The 21,555-nt window shown below is 43.7% G+C and overlaps 1 protein-coding gene and 1 long non-coding RNA gene across 2 annotated transcripts in view; one reads left to right on the top strand and one right to left on the bottom strand.

The window, feature by feature from the left end:
- The window catches only part of LOC141377088 (uncharacterized), a 45,695-nt gene extending 25,327 nt beyond the window's left edge, over positions 1–20,368 (bottom strand). The window contains exon 1 of the long non-coding RNA XR_012389040.1: positions 20,231–20,368. This is a non-coding gene — a long non-coding RNA (uncharacterized lncRNA). The remainder of the gene's footprint in view (positions 1–20,230) is intronic.
- Positions 1,124–4,725, top strand: LOC100329773 (transmembrane protein 121). The gene has a single exon (XM_005173042.6). It carries the CDS (start codon positions 3,679–3,681, stop codon positions 4,615–4,617), a length of 939 nt encoding a protein of 312 aa, XP_005173099.1. The 5' UTR covers positions 1,124–3,678; the 3' UTR covers positions 4,618–4,725.
- Positions 20,369–21,555: the final 1,187 nt, after the last annotated feature.

Here is a 21,555-nt window from a genome sequence, read left to right as displayed (position 1 = left end):
CAGGACTCGGCGTTTCAGTCAGGACTCGGCGTTTCAGTCAGGACTCTGCGTTTCAGTCAGGACTCGGTGTTTCAGTCAGGACTCGGACTCAGTGTTTCAGTCAGGACTCGGTGTTTCAGTCAGGACTCGGTGTTTCAGTCAGGACTCGATGTTTCAGTCAGGACTCGGCGTTTCAGTCAGGACTCGGCGTTTCAGTCAGGACTCGGCGTTTCAGTCAGGACTCGGCGTTTCAGTCAGGACTCTGCGTTTCTGTCAGGACTCGGCGTTTCAGTCAGGACTCGGCGTTTCAGTCAGGACTCGGTGTTTCAGTCAGGACTCTGCGTTTCAGTCAGGACTCGGTGTTTCAGTCAGGACTCGATGTTTCAGTCAGGACTCGGCGTTTCAGTCAGGACTCGGCGTTTCAGTCAGGACTCGGCGTTTCAGTCAGGACTCGGTGTTTCAGTCAGGACTCGGTGTTTCAGTCAGGACTCGGCGTTTCAGTCAGGACTCGGCGTTTCAGTCAGGACTCGGCGTTTCAGTCAGGACTCGGCGTTTCAGTCAGGACTCGGTGTTTCAGTCAGGACTCGGCGTTTCAGTCAGGACTCGGTGTTTCAGTCAGGACTCGGCGTTTCAGTCAGGACTCGGTGTTTCAGTCAGGACTTGATGTCCTTCCAGCTGCAACCCATCATTGGGAAACACCCATACACATACGCGCACACACACACACACACACACTCATACGCAACAGCCAGTGTAGTTGATCAGTTCCCCTATACCGCATGTGTTTGGACTGTGGGGGAAACTGGAGCACTTGGAGGAAACCTGGAAATGCCAAATGACCCAGCAGTGTCAACAAATGTAGATTTGCATATCTGCACACCCTGTTCACTCAGAGAAATCCATCATTCACATGCAGCGAGACCTGAGAGAGGGACAGCAGGCAAACTCATCAACCTGACCTTCTTTCTGAAAGCTCAACCCGTGGCCTTGTATCCACAATTGTTTTTGAAAAGGGCTTCTGCCAAAAATGCTGAATCTTTTCTAAATCCTGTATCAATGCATTTGCTTTTGCTCATTGGAGTAAGATATGGTTTAAAACTACTTTAGCCACATAAAGCTGATGTAGGCTGTGATCTTTATGGGACGACCTTTATGTACACAGAAGTGTTGTTCAGCAACTGAAAACTCAGCAAAGCATTTTCAGTTTAATAAGGTTTCTTTTACATCAGAGATATTGTAATTGAGTCAAAATATAGTCAGTCAAGTAGACCCAAGCATTCGAGTGTAAAACGTGATGAAGAGATGAAAAGCCATTAAAGAAAGCAGTGACAGGTCATTATGCAGTTAGTGTCAGTCTTTGTAAACTACGTGTAATGTAGAAGGATGACAGGATATTTCTGTTTTAGCACTCCTTTTACTGATTTTTATTTAGTTGAATAAAAAAAAGTAAATAGCGCTATTCCTGAGATGCGCTCCTACATTTACCATGCTACTCTGGCATGTCAGTATGGCTCAGCTGCAGAGTTTCAGCTTTAAGGAAACACTCACATTTTAGTCGCTTACATTAGACAAAGTGCATTTCTCCACCAAGACGTCAGCAGAGGCCAGCAATCACTGCATGCAGGAAATATTGCAGCAAATAATTACAAAAAAGAAAATAATTACAAAAATTTTGTATTAGGAATTGCAGTGTCAAAGTACTAGAAGTTTTCTAACTGGCGAATGACATGATCTAGCATTAAAAGGTTGTCTATGGTCATCTATTCAGTGCACATTCATGACTTCAGGAGGCGTGGCTTTGGACCGCAGGGAGGGCTTTAAATATTCCAGCTCCTGTTCATCTAACCAACCTTCAGTCTTCCTACAATCCAACCTGCTCTTGAAGATCTCTACACTCAGAGATTCTGCTAGTACACAGAAAAGCAGAGTCCACTAAAGGAGGTCGAGCCTTCTCATTTATAGCTCGTATGCAAAAAACAAAAAAACAATTATGAACAGCAGCTACACTGATTATTATTGTCTTTGTTCTCCATTTCCACCTGGGGATGCCTGTCCTGGTGTATTATTTGTTTAGGAACGACACTCTATATACTGTAAAAGTGCAGGTAACTGTGTTTATATACTGCCCACCACTTACACAAGCGCTTCACCTCTCTGATTTTGACTGTAATGTATTCATGTGCACATGTTGTGAAGCTGCTCTGGAGCAATAAATACTGTAATATAGTGCCATACTGATGAAGCTGAATTGGATGAATAAAGTAATGAGAGATTTCACAAACTCAGGACACACAGCTCATGACACAAGATAAACAGCACAGTCAGATGAACATGCCAGAGGGACATTTGTCCATTATACAGTCCTTTAAAAATACTGTGTAAATACAGGCGATTTAGCTCACCTCGAGATAAAGCTGTCAGACTTCACTAATATGAAGCAGATGGAGGCTAATTACCAAACAAATCAGGACTGTTTAATGAAGTGATGGGTGGCGTTCTCATCTCTGCGATTCCTCATAATCAAGACTCGTGACAGCCGTCATCTTCATCAAGAAATCTGGAGGAAAGCTGTCATATTTCCCCGGGACCATGAGGAGAGAGCAGGCTAACACTGTTCAGCATCTACAGTAATCTGGCACTCGCTGCTCTCAGGTCTTCACACATTTAACAATACATCAGAATCATTTAGAGTCAGCGACCCCGAGCAAAAGAGCCAACCGCTCCATCATCCTCCTCTGACACACACAGACACACTCTCCTCTGACCGACAGCTGGTTTACTGTGTTATAGTGTGTGTTTGCAGTGTTTATGCAGGCTTAATGCTGCTGCGCTTTAGCACAAACACTCATTATTACCCAAACAAATAACACAATTAGAGTCTGAATCAGAGAGAGAGTGTGTGTGAGAGCAGGGAGATGGAGTAAGCACACACACACACACGTACACACACCCACACACACACACCTCATTAGCACACATATGGAAAAGGAGGGAGGGAGAACGAGAGAGACGGGATTCTTCTTCCCTCACCCTGCCAGCGTTCCTCATATTCCTGATGCAGCAGAAGAGAGAGTGTGTATGTGTGTGTGTGTGTGCGCACTGAAGGAGGAGCAGCAGAAGAGTGTGTGTGTGTGTGTGTGTGTGTGTGCTGATAGAGGAGCAGTGAAGCACAGTCGGATGCCAGCGTCACGCTCAGATCTGACAGACGAGCACACACACACACACACACACAGAAGCCGACCGCATCTGCATTCACAGGACAGAGAGAGAGAAACACACACACACACACACACACACACAGACACGCCGCTGAGGAGAACACCTGCAGATCTGAGGCTGTAACACAACAGTCTGTGTGTTTTGATCTCCTGCGCTTGCTGTAGGTTTGATGAGCGTCTGCAGCCTCCAGCAGCGCTCCTGCACGGATTACAGCTGAGGACACGGAGGAGCTGTGAAGAGACGAGCCGGACCACTGGATAAACAGCGGAGGAACCGTGTGTTGGCTGACACTGCTGATGTGGATTACAGCCTGATCTGCTCCGGTCGAGCACACACACACACACACACACACACATCATGATCTTCAGCTGGTGTGTGTGCGTCTCAGAACAGGCACTGAACGCTGAAGGTGTGTGTCTGGCTGTAGGACACAAGCTAGCGTGCAGCGGTGTTATGGAGCAGTGAGTGTGTGCGCTCAGCATGGTGCCGCCGCCGGCCGCCAGTAAGCCGCACGTGTTCCTGTCGGCCGCCGTCATCATGGGCAGTATGGCGCTGCTGGATGTGTGTCTGGTGCAGCAGAGCCGCGGGCCGCGCCGCATCGGGATCGGCCTGATGGTGAGCGTGGGCGAGCTCTGCTTCCTCATCGTGCTGCGATACGTGGCCGTGTGGGTCGGCGCTGAGGTCAGGACGGCTAAACGCGGATACGCCATGATACTGTGGTTCCTCTACATCTTCGTGCTGGAGATTAAGGTGTACTTCATCTACCAGAACTACAAGGCTGACCGGAAGAGTCTGGACGCTCTGGCCCGGAAGGCGCTGACGCTGCTGCTGTCCGTCTGCGTGCCGCTGCTGTTCCTGGTCCTGGTGGCCGTCGACCACATGCAGTACGTCACGGCGTTCCGCAAGAAGGAGGAGATCCGGAACCGGCTGTTCTGGGTGGTGGTGGACCTGCTGGATGTGCTGGACATCCAGGCCAACCTGTGGGAGCCGCAGAAGAAGGGTCTGCCGCTGTGGGCGGAGGGTCTGATGTTCTTCTACTGCTACATTCTGCTGCTGGTGCTGCCCTGCGTGTGTCTGAGCGAGATCAGCATGCAGGGCATCAATATCAGCCCGCAGAAGATGCTGCTGTACCCCATCCTGAGCCTGGCCTCCATTAACGTGGTCACGCTGTTCATCCGCGGGGGGAACATGCTGCTCTACAGGGACGGCCGCGTCTCCGGAATCCTCATGGCCAAGAACATGCTGGCCATCGTCCTGAAGACCTGCAGCTTCGTGCAGTACCGCAGACAGCTCCAGAGCGCCCCCGCTGGCCTCACGCTGCAACTACAGAAGAACTGTGTGCAGACTGCTCGAAGCGCACACACACCGGCGCAGGAGCACACGCCACTGCCCGAGCTTACCGCCTGCCAACATACGTGACACACGGACACACAGAGAACACACAGAGAACACACACATGAAGACTCTGACAGAGGAATGTGCACGTCTGCTACAATTGGGTTAGCTTCAGTATTTCCTCCGCGCACACACACACACACACACACACACACACACGCACACACACACACACACACACACACACACACACACACACACTGCACACTGCTCCACTTTCTGAATACTCTACATCTTCTGAAAATGAAGGTAATCTGGGTCCAGCTCATTAATACACCACCTTACCTCAAGCAGGAGTTCAAAACACGTGTGTGTGTGTGTGTGTGTGTGTGTGTGTGTGTGTGCGCGAGTGTGTGTGTGTGTGTGTGTGTGTGTGTTATGAGGAGACTGTGTTGATGCGTCTCGTGGGGAGTTTGTTAGTGAATCTCCCACACATGATCTGATCTGTCCCGCACACTCAGAGTTTCCTCATTTATTAAACTCATTCACAGTTCGGGTCATAAGTGGAGTCTAAACTGTCTAAAGAGGAGGACGGTGTTTTTATGTGATGCTCTGATGAAGAACTGTGTGTGTATTTGTACAGTATAGATGTGTGTGATGGTTATGTTGTGTGTTTGTTACAGCATGTTTGGCTCAGGTCAGACACACAGATGTACTGTTGACAGTGGGGATGGAGTATATCTCATGCCCTGACTGCAGTTCTGATTAGGGCTTTCAAATAAACATGTCACATGAGGAAATGTCCTGTACATTAGTCTGCTCTTCTTCATCTGCCGTCCACAGTACTCTCTTTTCTCCAACACCATTGATCTGGAAGTGCTCTGTTAACTTGTTTCCAGAATGAAGCTGGAGCTCGTGTCGTGTTTGATTGTTGAAGATGATGATTTGATGTTGCTGATGGATCAACTGTGAATACTGCACTGCTGTGGAAATAGCCCAGCTAGTGTTGGGATGGAGGAAGCCTGCCTCTGCTCGCTGTGTAACGGGAAAGCAGAATGGTGAAAACTGAAGCGAACACTGATGAAGATGAAGTCCATGAGGAGAGCAACATGATCCTGCACAGCATCTTAAAGTCTACATGATACAGTGATTAGACTTTGATAATAGGGTGTTGCTGAGGAGTGTGTTCGGTTCATTGACTTCACGTTGACCTTCTGCATTGATTTCATTGATAAAGGTTAGGTGTTGGCTGTTTTTATTTCTTCAGCAGCTGTGTGTGTGTGTGTGTGTGTGTGTGTGTGTGTGTGTCCTCTTAATTAACCCCACATCAGCTGGATGTTCAGTGCTGGTAAATATCTCAGACATAATTAGTTTTAATAATGACAAAAATAACCTGAGTCTTCCTATTGGTGATTGATGGAGCTGAACACATAATAGGCGCTGTTATACAGCAGGAATGCAGCAGTCCATTTGTTGTGCTCATTAAAAACCAACATCCAGTGTTGCAGACATTTAATGTGTGAAATCTGCTGTTGACTTTCAGTGATGGAGAATGTGTATTCACAGCATGACGGGATACTTTAATCAGCTGATTACATTCTGCCATGTTCTAATGACCACTAGTTGGATGAGAGCGCCACATTTCCTGATTGAGGGTCATGTGAAGAACTTTAACACGCAGTATAGTATTACACTCAACCCTATTCAGCCCAATATTATTATTGTGGAGATCTGCATTCGGCTGTGAACAGGAGCTGCAGGTCCGACACACGCTCCTCTAAAACAGGAGTGGGCAAACTCGGTCCTGGAGGGCCGGTGTCCTGCATAGTTTAGCTCCAACACTAATCAAACACACCTGAACATGCTAATCAGTGTAATCAAACACACCTGAACATGCTAATCAGTGTAATCAAACACACCTGAACATGCTAATCAGTGTTTTCAAGATCACTAGAAATCTATAAGCAGCTGTGTTTGATTAGAGTTGGAGCTAAACTGTGCAGGACACCGGCCCTCCAGGACCGAGTTTGCCCACCCCTGCTCTAAAAGCTGCTCAGGTCAAAGTTTATTTACTGTGTTTTCTGGAAAAATGAATCCGACTAGGCTGAGTTCTGAAGAATGATACAGTCACTGGGAGTTATAGTTTAGCATAGGAAACACAAATGAAAATGTGTCTAAAGCACCTCAGAATCAGAGTCAGACCCCCGGTGCAGACTCCTGATCCTCTGTAATCGCTCAGATAAAGGCTGCCGTCAGTTCTCCTGGAGTCTGTCTCGTGAACATGAAGTCTTCTGCTGGAAACTCTGCTTTATCCTTCAGTTAGTGAACTGCAGTCGCTGCTTTGATGATTTTACACCACTTTAATATTCACAGCCTCTGGGGAAGGAGAAGAGCTCCTGAAAAACCCAAAGTCATCACAGTTCATCTTGAAAATTGCACAGATAAAGGTTTGGGGATTTCCCCTCAGGGAAGTGTTCTGCTATCTGTATAATCACACTGGGTTAGCTTATGCAAATACCTGGAGTCAAAAGACGGATAAGATCTTGAGGGATTACGCTCACAGTGCCAAGAGTTTACACACACACACACACACACACACACACACACACACACACACACACACACACACACACACACTCCCCTGAATAGTTCTGCCTGCACCACTTCTCTAACACACTGCATGCGTCGCCATTCAGTTCAGCTGATTTAAAGGGCCATGAAACCCCCTCGTTTCAGCAGGGTGTTTTCACACCTCTTCTTTGGAAAAAGTCAGAAAAGTGGGCGTGTCCAGCTCTGTTTAGGGGGGAGTGTCGGAGGAACTAAAGTGGGAGGGTGTGGGAGTGTCGATTTGGGCACGCGCGAGTTTCAGAGTCAAAATACACACACACACACACATACATACAGGAGAATGTGATGGTGTTTAACCTACATAGACATCTGTAGTCGAATTATTAGCCAAATTATTAAATGGTGGACTTTAACTGCAGTTTGGCTCTTTCATTCAGGGAATTCATTCATGCCCCTCGCGACGCACGAGATATTTGATTCGAGGAGCTGCTCTAAGCGTGTATATTTCATGCAATGTTTTATACCGCATGGCGAATGAGAGAAAAAAACCCTCTGCATTTCCCAGAAACTTAGATGCACACGACAGGTAGCGTCAGAAAGCCGCGCGTGTTATTCCGGTCACTAAATGCGGTAAAAACCCTACACGAGGTTAAAGTTTGGTTGTGGTGCTAACGTGTTTACACTCTGTGCAATAGTTTGTTAGATACGAACAAACTGAATAAACAAAGAGCACTGGTCGCTCACTTACCAAATCTGTAGAGACAGGACAATCACCAGCAACTAGAGCCGCGTCTTTATGAAGAGAATACTACAAACGATTCCAGATCCCAGCGTTTGCAGATGAGAACAGCTCTCAGGTAAACAATAATCCCCCTTAGACACGTAAGTTATTGTTGTCGCGCGTCGCGTACACTGTAATCCACACGTGAGTCTGAGCTCTCACAGAGAGAAAATGAAAACGAAACTTAACTGCAGCAAACTATAAAAGCAACACTTCACGCTTGTTTTGCCAACACAACGTGGCGTCTCTGTTCTGAAAACACGGTGATAGTAATGAATATTAATGAAGTTGCACAATAGAGCGCGCTGATTGGTTTGACCCAAGTCTTACTCATGCATTAATGCAACACACTGTAAGACGTAATAAGACACACTCTGGCACAGACGCCCAGTCTGCACGCTGGAATACACACTATTATGTCATGACCGTGACGCAGCTTCAAAAATTCGTTTCAAACAGGAAGTACGAATTTGCTTGAAATAACGCAAAAACAACCAATTTACACTTTTTAGTGAAATATAGGTGTCCTAATAGTGTTTTTAGCAGTGTGGGACACATATACGACTGTCAACAGCTCAAAAAATGTGTTTTGGTGACCCTTTAAATAAAATAGATATGCAAACATTAAAGATAGATCTAGTGTGAGAGGTGCATTATAGTCTAACAAGGCTGAACATTAATTAATGAATCTAATGAGAGTTCAGTAAGAGACATTAAATAAAACATCAGCAGATTAAATTACAGCGTTGCTGTGGATAATGCCGTTTCCTCAGAGCCGTATGGTGCAGTGAGGTACGGTACTGTTCGCTATTTTACAGTTCGGGTCACCTTCGTCAGGCTTGTGTCGCCACTGCCAAACTTGTAGTAGGCGTCGTGTGGGATAAAGGTGTGGCTGACGTTGATCTTGTTTGAAGAAAATTAAAAGTAAAGCTGCACAGGTCATTCAGATCATATGAGGAGCACTTCTCACAAAACAGATGCTTTATATATTTAAATACTGCGTATAAAGATATTACCAACCAATCTATGAACAAGATTTGATTATATAGTTGCAGATGCCAATGCAAATTACTGTTACTATATTGAATAAAGAGATAAAACGTACATTAGCCAACATCTGAAGAGGATCAAAACATTTCATCAAAGCTAAATTATTCAACCTAAAACTTTTAAGATCCACTTCGAATGCTGACTACTGTATGACATCTCGGCTGTTTCCATTCTCGTGGCTTGTGGACGATTCTCTGTAAGCAATAGTGTTCAGCAGCACCTCTAGCTTAAGCCTTCCGTGTTGTTCTGGTGCTGTTTGGAAAGGGAGCCTGAAAAGGGCGACGATCAAAAAAGCATACTGTACCATACCGTACCGTAGTGAACCGCACCACACCGCTCAGTGGAGACGGGTCATAAGTAAATGCAGCTGATTTCCAGTGGTGTGAAGTGTGAAGTATTGTGAAGTATTGTTCAGCGCTAAGGCATGTCTCTGTGTTAATATTGGACACGGCAGACTCGTGATGCTCCGGGACAGCTGAACTCCACTGATTTGCTTCTGCTCAGTCAGTTTCTCTGCTTCATCTGCTCTCCAACAGCCACATCACCGCTGAAGGGCTTTAGTTTCTTAAACGCGATGTGCTTCTGCTCCAGATTCTGAACAGCTATCTGCATAATGTACGCACACATTTAACGTGCTCTCGCTTGTTTTCAGTTTATTGTTGTGTTTAGTGCTGTAAAGAAATCTGTTCGAGCTGATCTGAGCAGTGGCGAATGCGAGCGATGGAGCACAAGTGCTGTTGCCATAGAAACACACATGCGTTCTAAATCCAGCCATCAGTTTACATGCAACTCCGACAGAGATACACTCTTCATCAGATCCACATCACAAACATGTTCACAACACCACAGATGTATTATTGTGCATCAGGGTCAAAAGGACATTAATCAAGTCCAGTGTGTTTGCAGAGCACATCTCGAATTAGCTTCAGAGAAAAATCACGCTCAAAGCCCAATGATCCTGACAACGGCAATGAGTGTTAGAGAAGACGAGCACAACATTATCCTGAGATATCCTCCAGACGGATCATCACTCTGCATCAGCGTTCCTCCAGCCTGAGCACAACAGCCCTAAACACACTTGAGGAAATGCAGAAACACTGAGCTGCATCCAGACAGACGGAGAGGCTGACCCACACTCACCACACTACACTACACTGATTCCAGATCAGCACATGGGCTCAGCACTACTGCGGTAAACCTGTGACAAGCAGCACAATACAGAGTCACATCCACAAACACCAGCCAACACTGCACTGTGCCAAGAGGAAGCCCTATGTTAACAGTGTCCAGAAGCGGCGTCCACTTCTCTGGGCTCGTGGAGACGTGTACTGTGGTCAGTTAAAGCACTGTTTCACGTGTTTTGGGAGAAATGGACACCGCGTGCTCCGGATCAAAGAAGAAAAGGATCATCCAGACTGTGTCCAGCAACAACCCCAGAAGCCCAGCTCTGTCGTGGTCTGGGGTGTGTCAGCACTCTTGGCCACTAATCATTGATGCTGAGCAGTACAGAGAGATTCTGGAGCACAATATGCTGTCTTCTTTTTCAGGGAGGCCCATGCATATTTTAATATGATGATGATGATGATCAGCCTCAGGACAGCAGCGCCGGTGCTTCACACACACCTGTGCAGGTAGAGGAGAGAGACTAGAGTTACAGCCCTGCTCTTCAGCAGCAGTGGCCTGGGATTATTAATGAGCACAGAGAGCCAGAACCTTAATTAATGTCTCATCTGAAGGACGACGCTCACCGTCAGTACAGAGTCTCCTTCACTATACTGGGGCATCAGGACCAACACATCTAAATGAATCAAACCGTCTCTGTCAATGTGTGTAAAAGCGTCTGTAAGTTCACACACAGGATTGCAGATGCTTATCTAAGCTCTCATTGCTCAGCTTTTCTTCACACACAAACATAAGAAGCCGTCAGCGGAGCGCAGCTACTGAATAATGCGTGTTGTTCTTGTGTTATTGATCAACGCTCCAGGTAAATGATCTTCCAGCCGTGAGTGTTTGGCAGAACACAGCAGCTCTGTAAATACTGTTGACTGTTTACTGTTGTAATATAAGAGGAAGATGCGTGATGAACAGTGTGAACTAAAGCCAGGCTGACTTAAGCTGAAGAAACACTTTCTTGTACATACTAATGCTCACAGCTATAGATGTGCTTTAGGGAGTGTGAGAGGGCCCTGGGGGAAGATGTGGATGTTTTCGGGAGAATCTTAACTTCTCTTTGTGTCAAATGCTGAGAGATGAAGACTTCAGGGTGTTTGAGGCCGTTGAAGTGCAAATCAGGCTGGTGGAGCCCAAACTGCCTGAATATATTCCATCAAACTGCAGAGATGAGGAGCAAAGAGGGTTGGAGGAGGCGCTGAGCTCTTCACACTGATTGAAGTAAACGAGGGCTACTGGGAATCACTGAGAGCTGAAGAGCAGAGCTGCTCATATCTGCTCCTCTGAGGTAAAACATGCGCTAAAGCACTCCAGAATGAGACGTATCATTAGAGGTGTTTCTCACCGTCAACACCTTTCCTACTCAGGTAAATCTGAAAGAGGCTGCAGTCATAATTATGATCATAATATAGAATAATAGAGATTACCATGATATAGTCATGTTTAAACGAATGAAACTGAATGTTGGAAAGGTTAAATGCCAGTCTGGATAACTGTAGGAAGTAGAAGACAATCAGAATCAGAATATTGCCAAGTGTGCTTCACAGAAGGGTTACTACATTATAATAAAAATATCTGGATGTGTGTTGTGGTTCAGCCATATCTCCGTCTGCAGCCGCACACAGCACAGACCTCCACTAACACTGATACTGACTGATGAACAGACATGTGGAGCCCATCCCCGACAGTGACCTGTGCAGGAGCTCTCTCACACACACACACACAGAGATGCATACATATATACACAAACCTGAACAGCTGCAGACACACATGGGATGCAGACTTGAACACAATCACACACACTCTGATGGGATGCAGACACACACACATACACACACACACACACACACACACACACTGACAGGCCACAAACAGACACACACACACACACACACAGTCTGACTGGCCGCAGACACACACACACACACTCTCTCTCTCTCTCTCTCTCTCTCTCTCTCTCTCTCTCTCTCTCTGACAGGCCGCAAACAGACAGACAGACACACACACACACACACACACACACACACACACACACACACACACACACACACACACACACACACACACACACACACACACACACACACAGTGTGACGAGCCGCTCCAGTGCCGCTGTAATGAAACATGATGCAGCTGTAATGGATTTCGATCCTGAAGGTGTCTGAAACACACTGAATGTGAGGAGCTTCAACAGAAGAAGATTAAATGTGTGACGTTTTATTTTGAGCCGTTCACTGCCAGCAGAGTAAAGCAGGATTCACCGCGGTGAGCTGCAGATCCGTCATCAGCTGATGATCAGACCTGCGGATCCAGAGTCTCTCATTCTGCTGCATCTGATGGAGTAAGAGGAGCACGGGTCTGCTGTTATCACTGCGGTACAGCGCTTTACACATCTTTAACACATCAAATCATTGAAAAGCATCATCAGAGGAACCGGTTTAACCTACAGACACTCCTAAAACATCCACAGAGAGAATTCCAGAGAAGACCAGGCCAGTAACTGGAGAATAAACTCCAGTTAAACACACCAGTGATATATCAGCGCTGTGTGGGCCACAGGCCGTCTGCCTCCATATTATATTTGCTGCTGTCAGCTGCTGATGGTGATCTCGATAGTCGCTGACAGCAGGGCTCTAGAATCAGTTATTTATATTAGACAGGTCGATTACAGTGAACTAGACAGCTGTTTTATTTCCCTTCAGATCTGTGTACTGAATTAAGAAACTGTTATTTCTGAAAGAAGTTCACACGGTTTGTCAACACAGTCCTCTGCGTGAGCTAAGGGTAATCATATGACCTCAACATGTCATAAACGTGTGTGCAGCTCGAGACGCTGCGGTGCTTTGACGGATCATCACAGTAGCCGATCCTAAGGATAATACTGGTCTCAGATATAAGAGTAGACTAGACAAACACAAGCATGATGTGCCCCTTCAACTGAACCAAGTCTAGAATTTGGCATAAGGCCTGCTCGGGTTTAGTTTTCGGTAATATGTGTATTAATTATTTCACTTTTAAGTTCTTGATCTGAGAGACTGAATTATAGAGACGGGTGGTGCAAAACCAACAACTCGACACGGTTCCAGATCCCCAACTGAAGATGTTTCTGAACACTGCGTCTGAAACGTTTCGAAACACCCGGGTCAATGGCCAATCTCTGTTTGTTTGACAGGGTCAGAATCAAAACCACCGTCTCCAGTAGCCAAGTGGGCTGTGTGAGTCCCGAGTTCAAATCCTGACTTGTACAAACATTCAGAAATAGTGACTTATATTTAGGCCCCCACAGAGTCTGCGCACGCAAAAATCCACTTATATTTAGCCCATCACTGAGTCTATGTGTTTACTTGTGTGAATGTGTGGAAATTTGTATTAATTTAGTTTTTTTAATTAATTTCACTGATATTATTGTGACATAATAATAGTAATATTAAAAAGTTCATATGATTTATCTACAATACAGTGTGTAAAGTAATATTTTCAGTAGAGATATTATCGTGTTTTGTTCACCAAATAAGTGTCTCTAATTGAATTTGCATTAAATTAAATTTAAAAAGGTAAATAGGTAGTATTTTTATTTATATGATAAGTTTTTAGTTATGTTACTGCCTCTACAGTTTGGGGTGGATCTCCTCAACTCAACAGCACCAGCAAGCACTATCAGAAAACACCTTTGATGGAAGAGCTGCAGAGGTGGTGATGGTGATGATGATGGTTATGGTGATGATGATGATGATGGTGATGATGATGATGATGGTTATGGTGATGATGATGATGATGGTGATGAGGGTGATGATGGTGATGATGGTGATGGTGATGATGATGAGGGTGATGATGATGAGGGTGATGAGGGTGATGATGGTGATGATGATGACGATGGTGATTGTGGTGATGATGATCACCACCATAATCATCATCATCATCACAATCATCATCACCACCACCATCATCATCATCATCATCATCATCACCACCACCATCACCACAATCACCACCACCATCATCATTATCATCATCATCATTCACCACCATCACCACCACCACCACCACCATCATCATCATCATCATCACCACCATCACCACCACCACCACCACCATCATCATCATCATCATCATCATCATCATCATCATCACCACCATCACCACCATCATCATCATCATCATCATTACCATCACCACCATCATCGTCATTATCACCATCATCGTCATCATCACCATCATCATCACCATCATCATCACAATCAACATCACCACCATCATCATCATCATCATCATCATAATCATCATCATCATCACAATCACAAGTCTCGAAATTTCGATCATTTTGGTGGCATAAGCGCCCGGAATTTTATCTATGCGACCTATAAATATATTTGGGAGCATTTCTGCGAGTGCTTAAAATTGTTGTGTGCGACCAGTTTTTAATCGTAAAATGTTCACCACATGCGTGGATTCGGCAGACATTCACGCAGAATGCATCTCTAAGCTCTTTGTCTGCACTTGAAACGTGAAACACAGCGCTCAGGAACGGTTAAACAGTTGTCATGTCAACTTGCTGCAGTAAACAAAGCTAAGTCCTCAATGCTTGCCCCGCCTTCGCGCTCTTCTTATTGGCCCACCACTGCTGTAGCACTGAACGCGAATGATTGGTTAATATCAGCTGTCAATCACTCAGTCAGCGCCTTCTGGCTTGGGATGACAGAGAGAGCTTCTACCGCGAAAAACTGTAAAGCGCTGAAGATGAGAATGAAGATAACACTGACAGATTTAGTTTTAGAAACCATCTAAAGTTACAGATAATGACACATCTTACTAGTGATCATGTGCTGAATGTTAATCCACCATCTACAGACAGGGCTACGCTGAAGAAGAAGGCCATTACTGGCTGACACACACACACACACACACACACACACACACACACACTCCGTGTGCTTCAGGGAAACATAAATCTGAGACTGATAACTGATGGCACATATACACACACAGACTGACTGACAGACACACACACACACACACACACACACACACACACACACACACACACACACACACACACACACACACACACACACACACACACACACACACCTCCTCCGTCAGCGCGTCACACATTGCTGTAATTGTTTAAATGTCAAACAGCCAATAACGTGTCTGACAGCCCGTCACTTCCTGTTTGTTGATGGCAGCGGCTGCAGAGTTACTGTGCTGACATTTACCCACACTACTGCTACACACACACACACACACACACACACACACACACACACACAAGCTCTCCTCTGCTCCTCAGCGTCAGCTCAAGTACAGCACTGTTCATCTCACATCCTCTGAGCTTTACTTGGAAGATTAGCACAAGACAGAGGGGTGGGTGGGTGTGTGTGTGTGTGTGTGTGTGTGTGTGTGTGTGTGTGTGTGTGTTCTGCTCGTTGTGAAGGGCATCTGGAGTGAAGTGTGGCAATTGGAGACACACACACACACACACACACACGCACACGCACACACACACACAAAGGTTTTTATGATTATTATGATTGTGATTATTAATTTGCTCATTAATTTATCTCGTTTTCCACTTTATTATTTATATTTGATCATTATAATCTCTGATTTTTGATGAAGCAGGTGTTCAAGCATACACAATACATCGCCTGACGTGAGCTTCATCTTCTAATCGGGCTGCAGAGTCAGTAAGAGCATCTGCATCCTGTGCTGAGGGAGAGCTCCACAGTAAACAGGGGGATCTTTAAATCTGGGAACATTCGCGCAGCACAAACCCCTGAGCACCTGTGCGGGCCACGCTTCTGATTGCAGCAGGTGAGCAGGTCTGTTTCCCTCAGGTGTCCAGTCTGCTGAAGCCAGCGGCGATATCTGATCTCTCTGGATTATCACTGATGTTTTTAGCAAATGGGAAACTCAGTCAGTTCACAGTTCGCCTTCTGACTGTTTCAGCTACACTTGAGCCGTGTATTTCCATGTGATGGACACGGTGACGGACATCTTGATAACAGTGCGTGTAGTCTGTTGGATTTGGTCTCACCGTCTCGGTTATGGATCGTGTGCGGCTGAGACAGCGCTTCATACCCCAGGTAAAAAAAAAAAGCTCACTAAAATGCACTTTATTTAAAGTATACTTGGTACACTTTTCAGTGCTGTATTAAAAGTGCTCTATTTTCACACACTAATTTTGTACTTAATGTACTAAAAGAGAGTATTAAGTATATGTTAAGATAAACCTAATACCATCTAAGTGCACTCAACTGTGCTATTTTGAGACGCACTGAAATTGAACTAAAATGTGCTTTTAACATACTATATCTGTATTTAAAATATATATATTTAGCTACTAGAAATACACTTGAACCCTACTTTTTCCAACATTTAAATATATTTATGACTGATTTAAAGTATAATAGTAATATATTAAAAGAATATACAAATTGTAAAAAAAAAAAAAGTGTGCTAAATACTGTATTCATAGTATTTTGGGAAAATTTACTACTACAATACATTACTAATAGATTTTTTATATATTCACTTATTTTAAACTTAGGATTAGTATGTAAACAGTGTACTAAAATCAACTAATGTTTAAAGCACACTTTTGAAAAACACTCTAATAAAACTCTTCTGGATGTTTTCTCTGTAGTGTACTTTATTGTAGTACACTAAACATTTAAGTATTACTGGTATTTAGTATACTTTAGTCAAGTGTTCTAAAGTCCTACTGAAGTATAAACATACTTTTAATTAGTATATTTACAGTGTAAAACCATCAAACTTTTATTTGACACAAAAATAAGAATGTGCTAAAAATGTATTTGCGGGTGTTTAAGTGTATTTTAATTGCATTTAATTATATATTTTTCACCTGGGACAGCATGATTCCGCCAGTCTGGCTTCTCCCACTGCACGTTAATAACGGATACTGCTTGAGTTTTACTTTATTTAGTCTTACTTTAGTGATGCGCTTGCTCAGCCGACCTTTGACTGGACCGTTCTCCACTTTAGAGCAATCCAACCCATCAACACGTGATGATGATTATCAGGTAAACATCACCCCCTGCTGTACACTATGATACACATTATGGCTGCTCCATTTTAGGAAAATTATAATCAGGATTATTTTTGTCATAATTGTAATCCCAATGACGTAAAACGATTATCAATTAAAGTCAAAATTATTAGCGCTCCTGAGAATTATTTTTAGAAATATTTCCCAAATGATGTTTAACAGAGCAAGCAATATTAACAGTATTTCCTCTAATATTTTTTCTTCTGGAGAAAGGCTTATTTGTTTTATTTTGCCTAGAATGAAAGCAGTTTTAAATATATTAAAGCCCATTTTAAGGTCAATATTATTCGCCCCCTTAAAAAATAAATGATTAAAACTTTGAATTGCACTTTAATCTGAATGCTTGCATTTTGAAAAATATCTAGTAACATATTATGTTCAGTCATCATAGCAAAGACAAAATAAATCAGTTATTAGAGAGGAGTTATTGACACTATTCTGTTCAGAAATAAGTTGAATAAAAAAATCTTCTTTCTATTAAACAGAAATTGGGGGGAAAGGGTTGCTAATATTCAGGAGGGCTAATAATGACTCTGACTTCAGCTGCATATATACAGGTCTGTGTGCACAGCAAATGTGTACAGCTGGAAAGGGGGCGGTGTATGATGCAATAAGCCGATATGTATAGGCCGATATTTACACATATTTCAAAATGGTATCTTTTTATACAGCAAACTTCATAAAAGATTGAACTGCTCTTATGAACTAAATAGTCTATACTCAAAGCAAAAAAAGCTTTAACTTCAAAATTGCAAGGTGATTATAGACCTATATTCAAGATTTCACATAAATCAGCAGGCAAAAAATACATGACTTCCCTTTCTTCATAGCAAATTAACATGCAACTTTACTGTTGCATAAAATTAATAAGGTCAAATAACAAAATGGGATTTAATCAACAAGCAAGCTAAATATATTTAAATAAGATGAAAATGAAAGAGCTAAGGACTGAAACCAGCTCAAATGGTCTTGAATAAAACGTGTTAGAGTGATGTACACATGTACAAATACGCCATGTCTGAAAAAGCCTTTATCAGAGGTGTTTTGACAGTTCAGAGCCACCGTACAAGCCAACAGCTAAATACATATGGTACGTTTAGAAAATGCGGCACAGATTCATCCTATTTGGCGTTTTAGATTCTTTTGAACATGTAGCTGCTGCTTGTCAATCAGACAACGCTTCTGCGCTCGTTCTTGCTGTCAATCGCTGGAAAATGATCAATGAAAAGTTTATGATAAACCGCTGAGAGTTTTATTCAACTGTAGAGGCAGACTCGCCATCAGAGTCAGATTATCATACACAACCTGCATTGAGCTGACTTTATTACAAACACAGAGCAGAATAAGCCGCTGGTCGAGAGCCTCTATGACTGGATTCACCTCTCCCCGTGCTACAGTGTGTGTGTGTGTGTGTGTGTGTGTGTGTGTGTGTGTGTGTGTGTGTGTGTGCGGTTACAGCTCGTGCGCATCTTATTATCAATATGAATATTCCGATCAAACTGAACACATCTTACATCAACAACATGTCAAGCAACGCGTTGATAATAACAAATAATCAGATTACAAACAACCGTTATGTTTACACGTGTTGTAAAATGTGCGGGTCCAGCTGCAGTTTGGGGTGTGTGTGAAGCGGAGAGGGAGAGGAGCGGTTTTTAGGCAAGGAGACTATTTTAGGTGACTGATTTGTTGTACCACACGGAAAGTAATAAATATTTTGGACCAAGTTTCATGTGTCCTCTTTCATACACCAGCTGCAACTAAAAGAGAAGGCAATTCCCCACGAAACTAATATTATTCGGCCCTGGAGTAATAAGTTAAGATCCCCTGCTATCTCTACACAACAAAGAGACGGAGCAGGAAAGGTTTACACATGTGATATTTTTCCTGAGGCGATTTAAAGCAAAATACACAATGACACTCAATCAAACACATCTACAATGATGAGGAGCATGGTTACTTACTGACTTATTAACATACAGCAATACCACATGAAGAAATGACAGACTTTGAAGGAGTAATCAGTGTGGGAGAGATCATTATAGTGCACTGGGCAAGTCTGAACATGTGCCAGCGCGGCACGCAGGTCTGTACAATTACTGAATCTATCGGCTTAAAGATATCGGCCTATTTTAACGATAATCTTAAAAATAGCATTTATCGGCCGATAACGATATGGCCGCCGATATATCGTGCATCCCTGGTTTTTCATAATCATTAGAAGCCAAAATCCAAATTGAAATTAGATTTTTGATTAATTGCACAGCACTAATACACATATACACACATTTAACAACACTTTACATGCCAAACGCTCATACCAGCAGGCCATCGGGCCATCGCCATCGTGACTCGACCAGTTATTTGACAGAAGGGCACCTATCAGTGCTGAAAACACAAACTGAGTGAAGTCTCAATACAATAACAGAGATCTCGATAACTTTAACGGTTATTAACCACTGCGACTTATATTGTAACATAAAGACTTTGCATGAGCCGTACATCTCCTCAATCCCTTTATAACAAAATAAAAAAATAAACCACCTTTTAACTCTTCATGTAACTCTGCGTTTGATCTTCAACAGTTTACTACACACAACATTTCAGTGAACTGAACTTCAGAGCGTTAACAACAAGGATGTATTTCAGATAAGACACGTCTCACCCATCACACAAACTAAACATGCTCACTACACATTTACAACACTACGGTATGCCAAGAGGCTCAAACAACACAAGACACTTCAATACCTTGATAGAACAGTGTCATAGCGACATCTTGTGGACAAAACAAAACACTGCCCTACATCTACATCAGACGATCAGCGCAGAGGACAACACCAGTACAACAAGCCAGAGGAGCTTCATCAGCTTCAGGAGACAAATGAGGATGAAGAAACACACACACACACACACACACACACACACACACACACACACACACACACACACACACACACACACACACACACACACACACACACACACGCGCGCACACACACGCAGTCAGTTCAGCTAGATCTAGTATTTACTTAGTCGAACACAGAATCACTGACCTCACATCAGCCCACAGCTGTTGTTCCAGCGATGTGTTTGCAGCAGAACTCATCCATGAACAGCTCATGATCCTGCTGGGTGACCCAGTCCGCCGTGTCCTGTGCTGTTAGTCTAGTGTTCATGTCAGGGGTGTCCACACTCAGAGAGCTTAGCGCCAACCCTAATCAGACACACCTGGACCGCTAATCAAGCAGAATCCTCCTGCAGGTGTGCTGGAGCTGGAGCTGGAGCTCAGGCCTCTGTTCTTCATATCTGGATTACTCAGTGAACTGGATTAGGATATTGATGATTTGACATGATCCAGGATCGTTTTGTTCTTCAAAACTGATCTGAGAGCTGTTGTCATAGCAACAGTTCTGGAAGCTTAAACCTGCTCTAGTGCAGCAGCTCATCTCATATAAACAGGATTGGATCGGCTCGGTTCAGGCCAAGATAATACTGAAAGTGTGTGCTGATATTTTCCTACGGTAGTAGATAAACACACTTGTGAAAATAGAAAATAAATATTTTTAAACTAAATATATGAAGTAAAAAATAGATATATATCAATGAAACTTGTGCAATCTGCACTTTGAAACAAAAGTACAAAGACTGCCAACTGAGAGGAAATGTATTGATATGGACTATTCTGATACAAGCGCGTGCAGTCGTTTCAGAACAGTGTGTGTGTGTGTGTATAATTTCCACAACAATAATCAACTTTTTTACAGGATTAATACACGTATGCAGTCATGGACATGTTGTGACAGCTGATATGACGGTGATTTGATGCTTCACACAAGTTGCAGATGCCTTTACCAACAAAGAAACCCTTTTGTGATGCTAAACTGAATTAAACATCCAGTTATTCTTTACACCGATCAGGAAACCGGCTACTATTACACTACTGTGGCTATTATAATCAAGAAAATCCGCTCTAAATGTGAAACTAATCATTGCTGAACACTGCTGACACACTGCAGCCCAGCACATGTGGAGAGTTACTGCCTGACATATTTCACAACCCTCTACTCTACTGCTCATTTAGCTCACATTAATAACTGAATATTAATCAGATGATGTCATCACGCTGCTGTGCCGTCAGCCAATCACTGCATTGCTGATCATGATTTCGAGGAATAATAGATCTGTCCTTCACAACACACACAGCGACCTCAGATCAGTTCATGCAGACATTCTAATCTGATTCACAAACTTGTTTGAAGAACCAAATTAGCCAGAGATGATTGTAGAGTGCAGATCAACACTGAGCTCACAGCAGACATCACACACACACACAGACACTCACACACACTCACACACACTCACACACACATATACACTC

This window comes from Danio rerio, chromosome 13 (genome assembly GCF_049306965.1).
Source record: "Danio rerio strain Tuebingen ecotype United States chromosome 13, GRCz12tu, whole genome shotgun sequence".
Taxonomy (NCBI): domain Eukaryota; kingdom Metazoa; phylum Chordata; class Actinopteri; order Cypriniformes; family Danionidae; genus Danio; species Danio rerio.
Note: the sequence above shows the minus strand (reverse complement) of the source record. Positions and strands in the feature narration are given on the sequence as shown.

Bases quoted from the DNA above. Each gene is read 5' to 3' on its own strand.
- LOC100329773 (XM_005173042.6), top strand. From the start codon at position 3,679: ATGGTGCCGCCGCCGGCCGCCAGTAAGCCGCACGTGTTCCTGTCGGCC.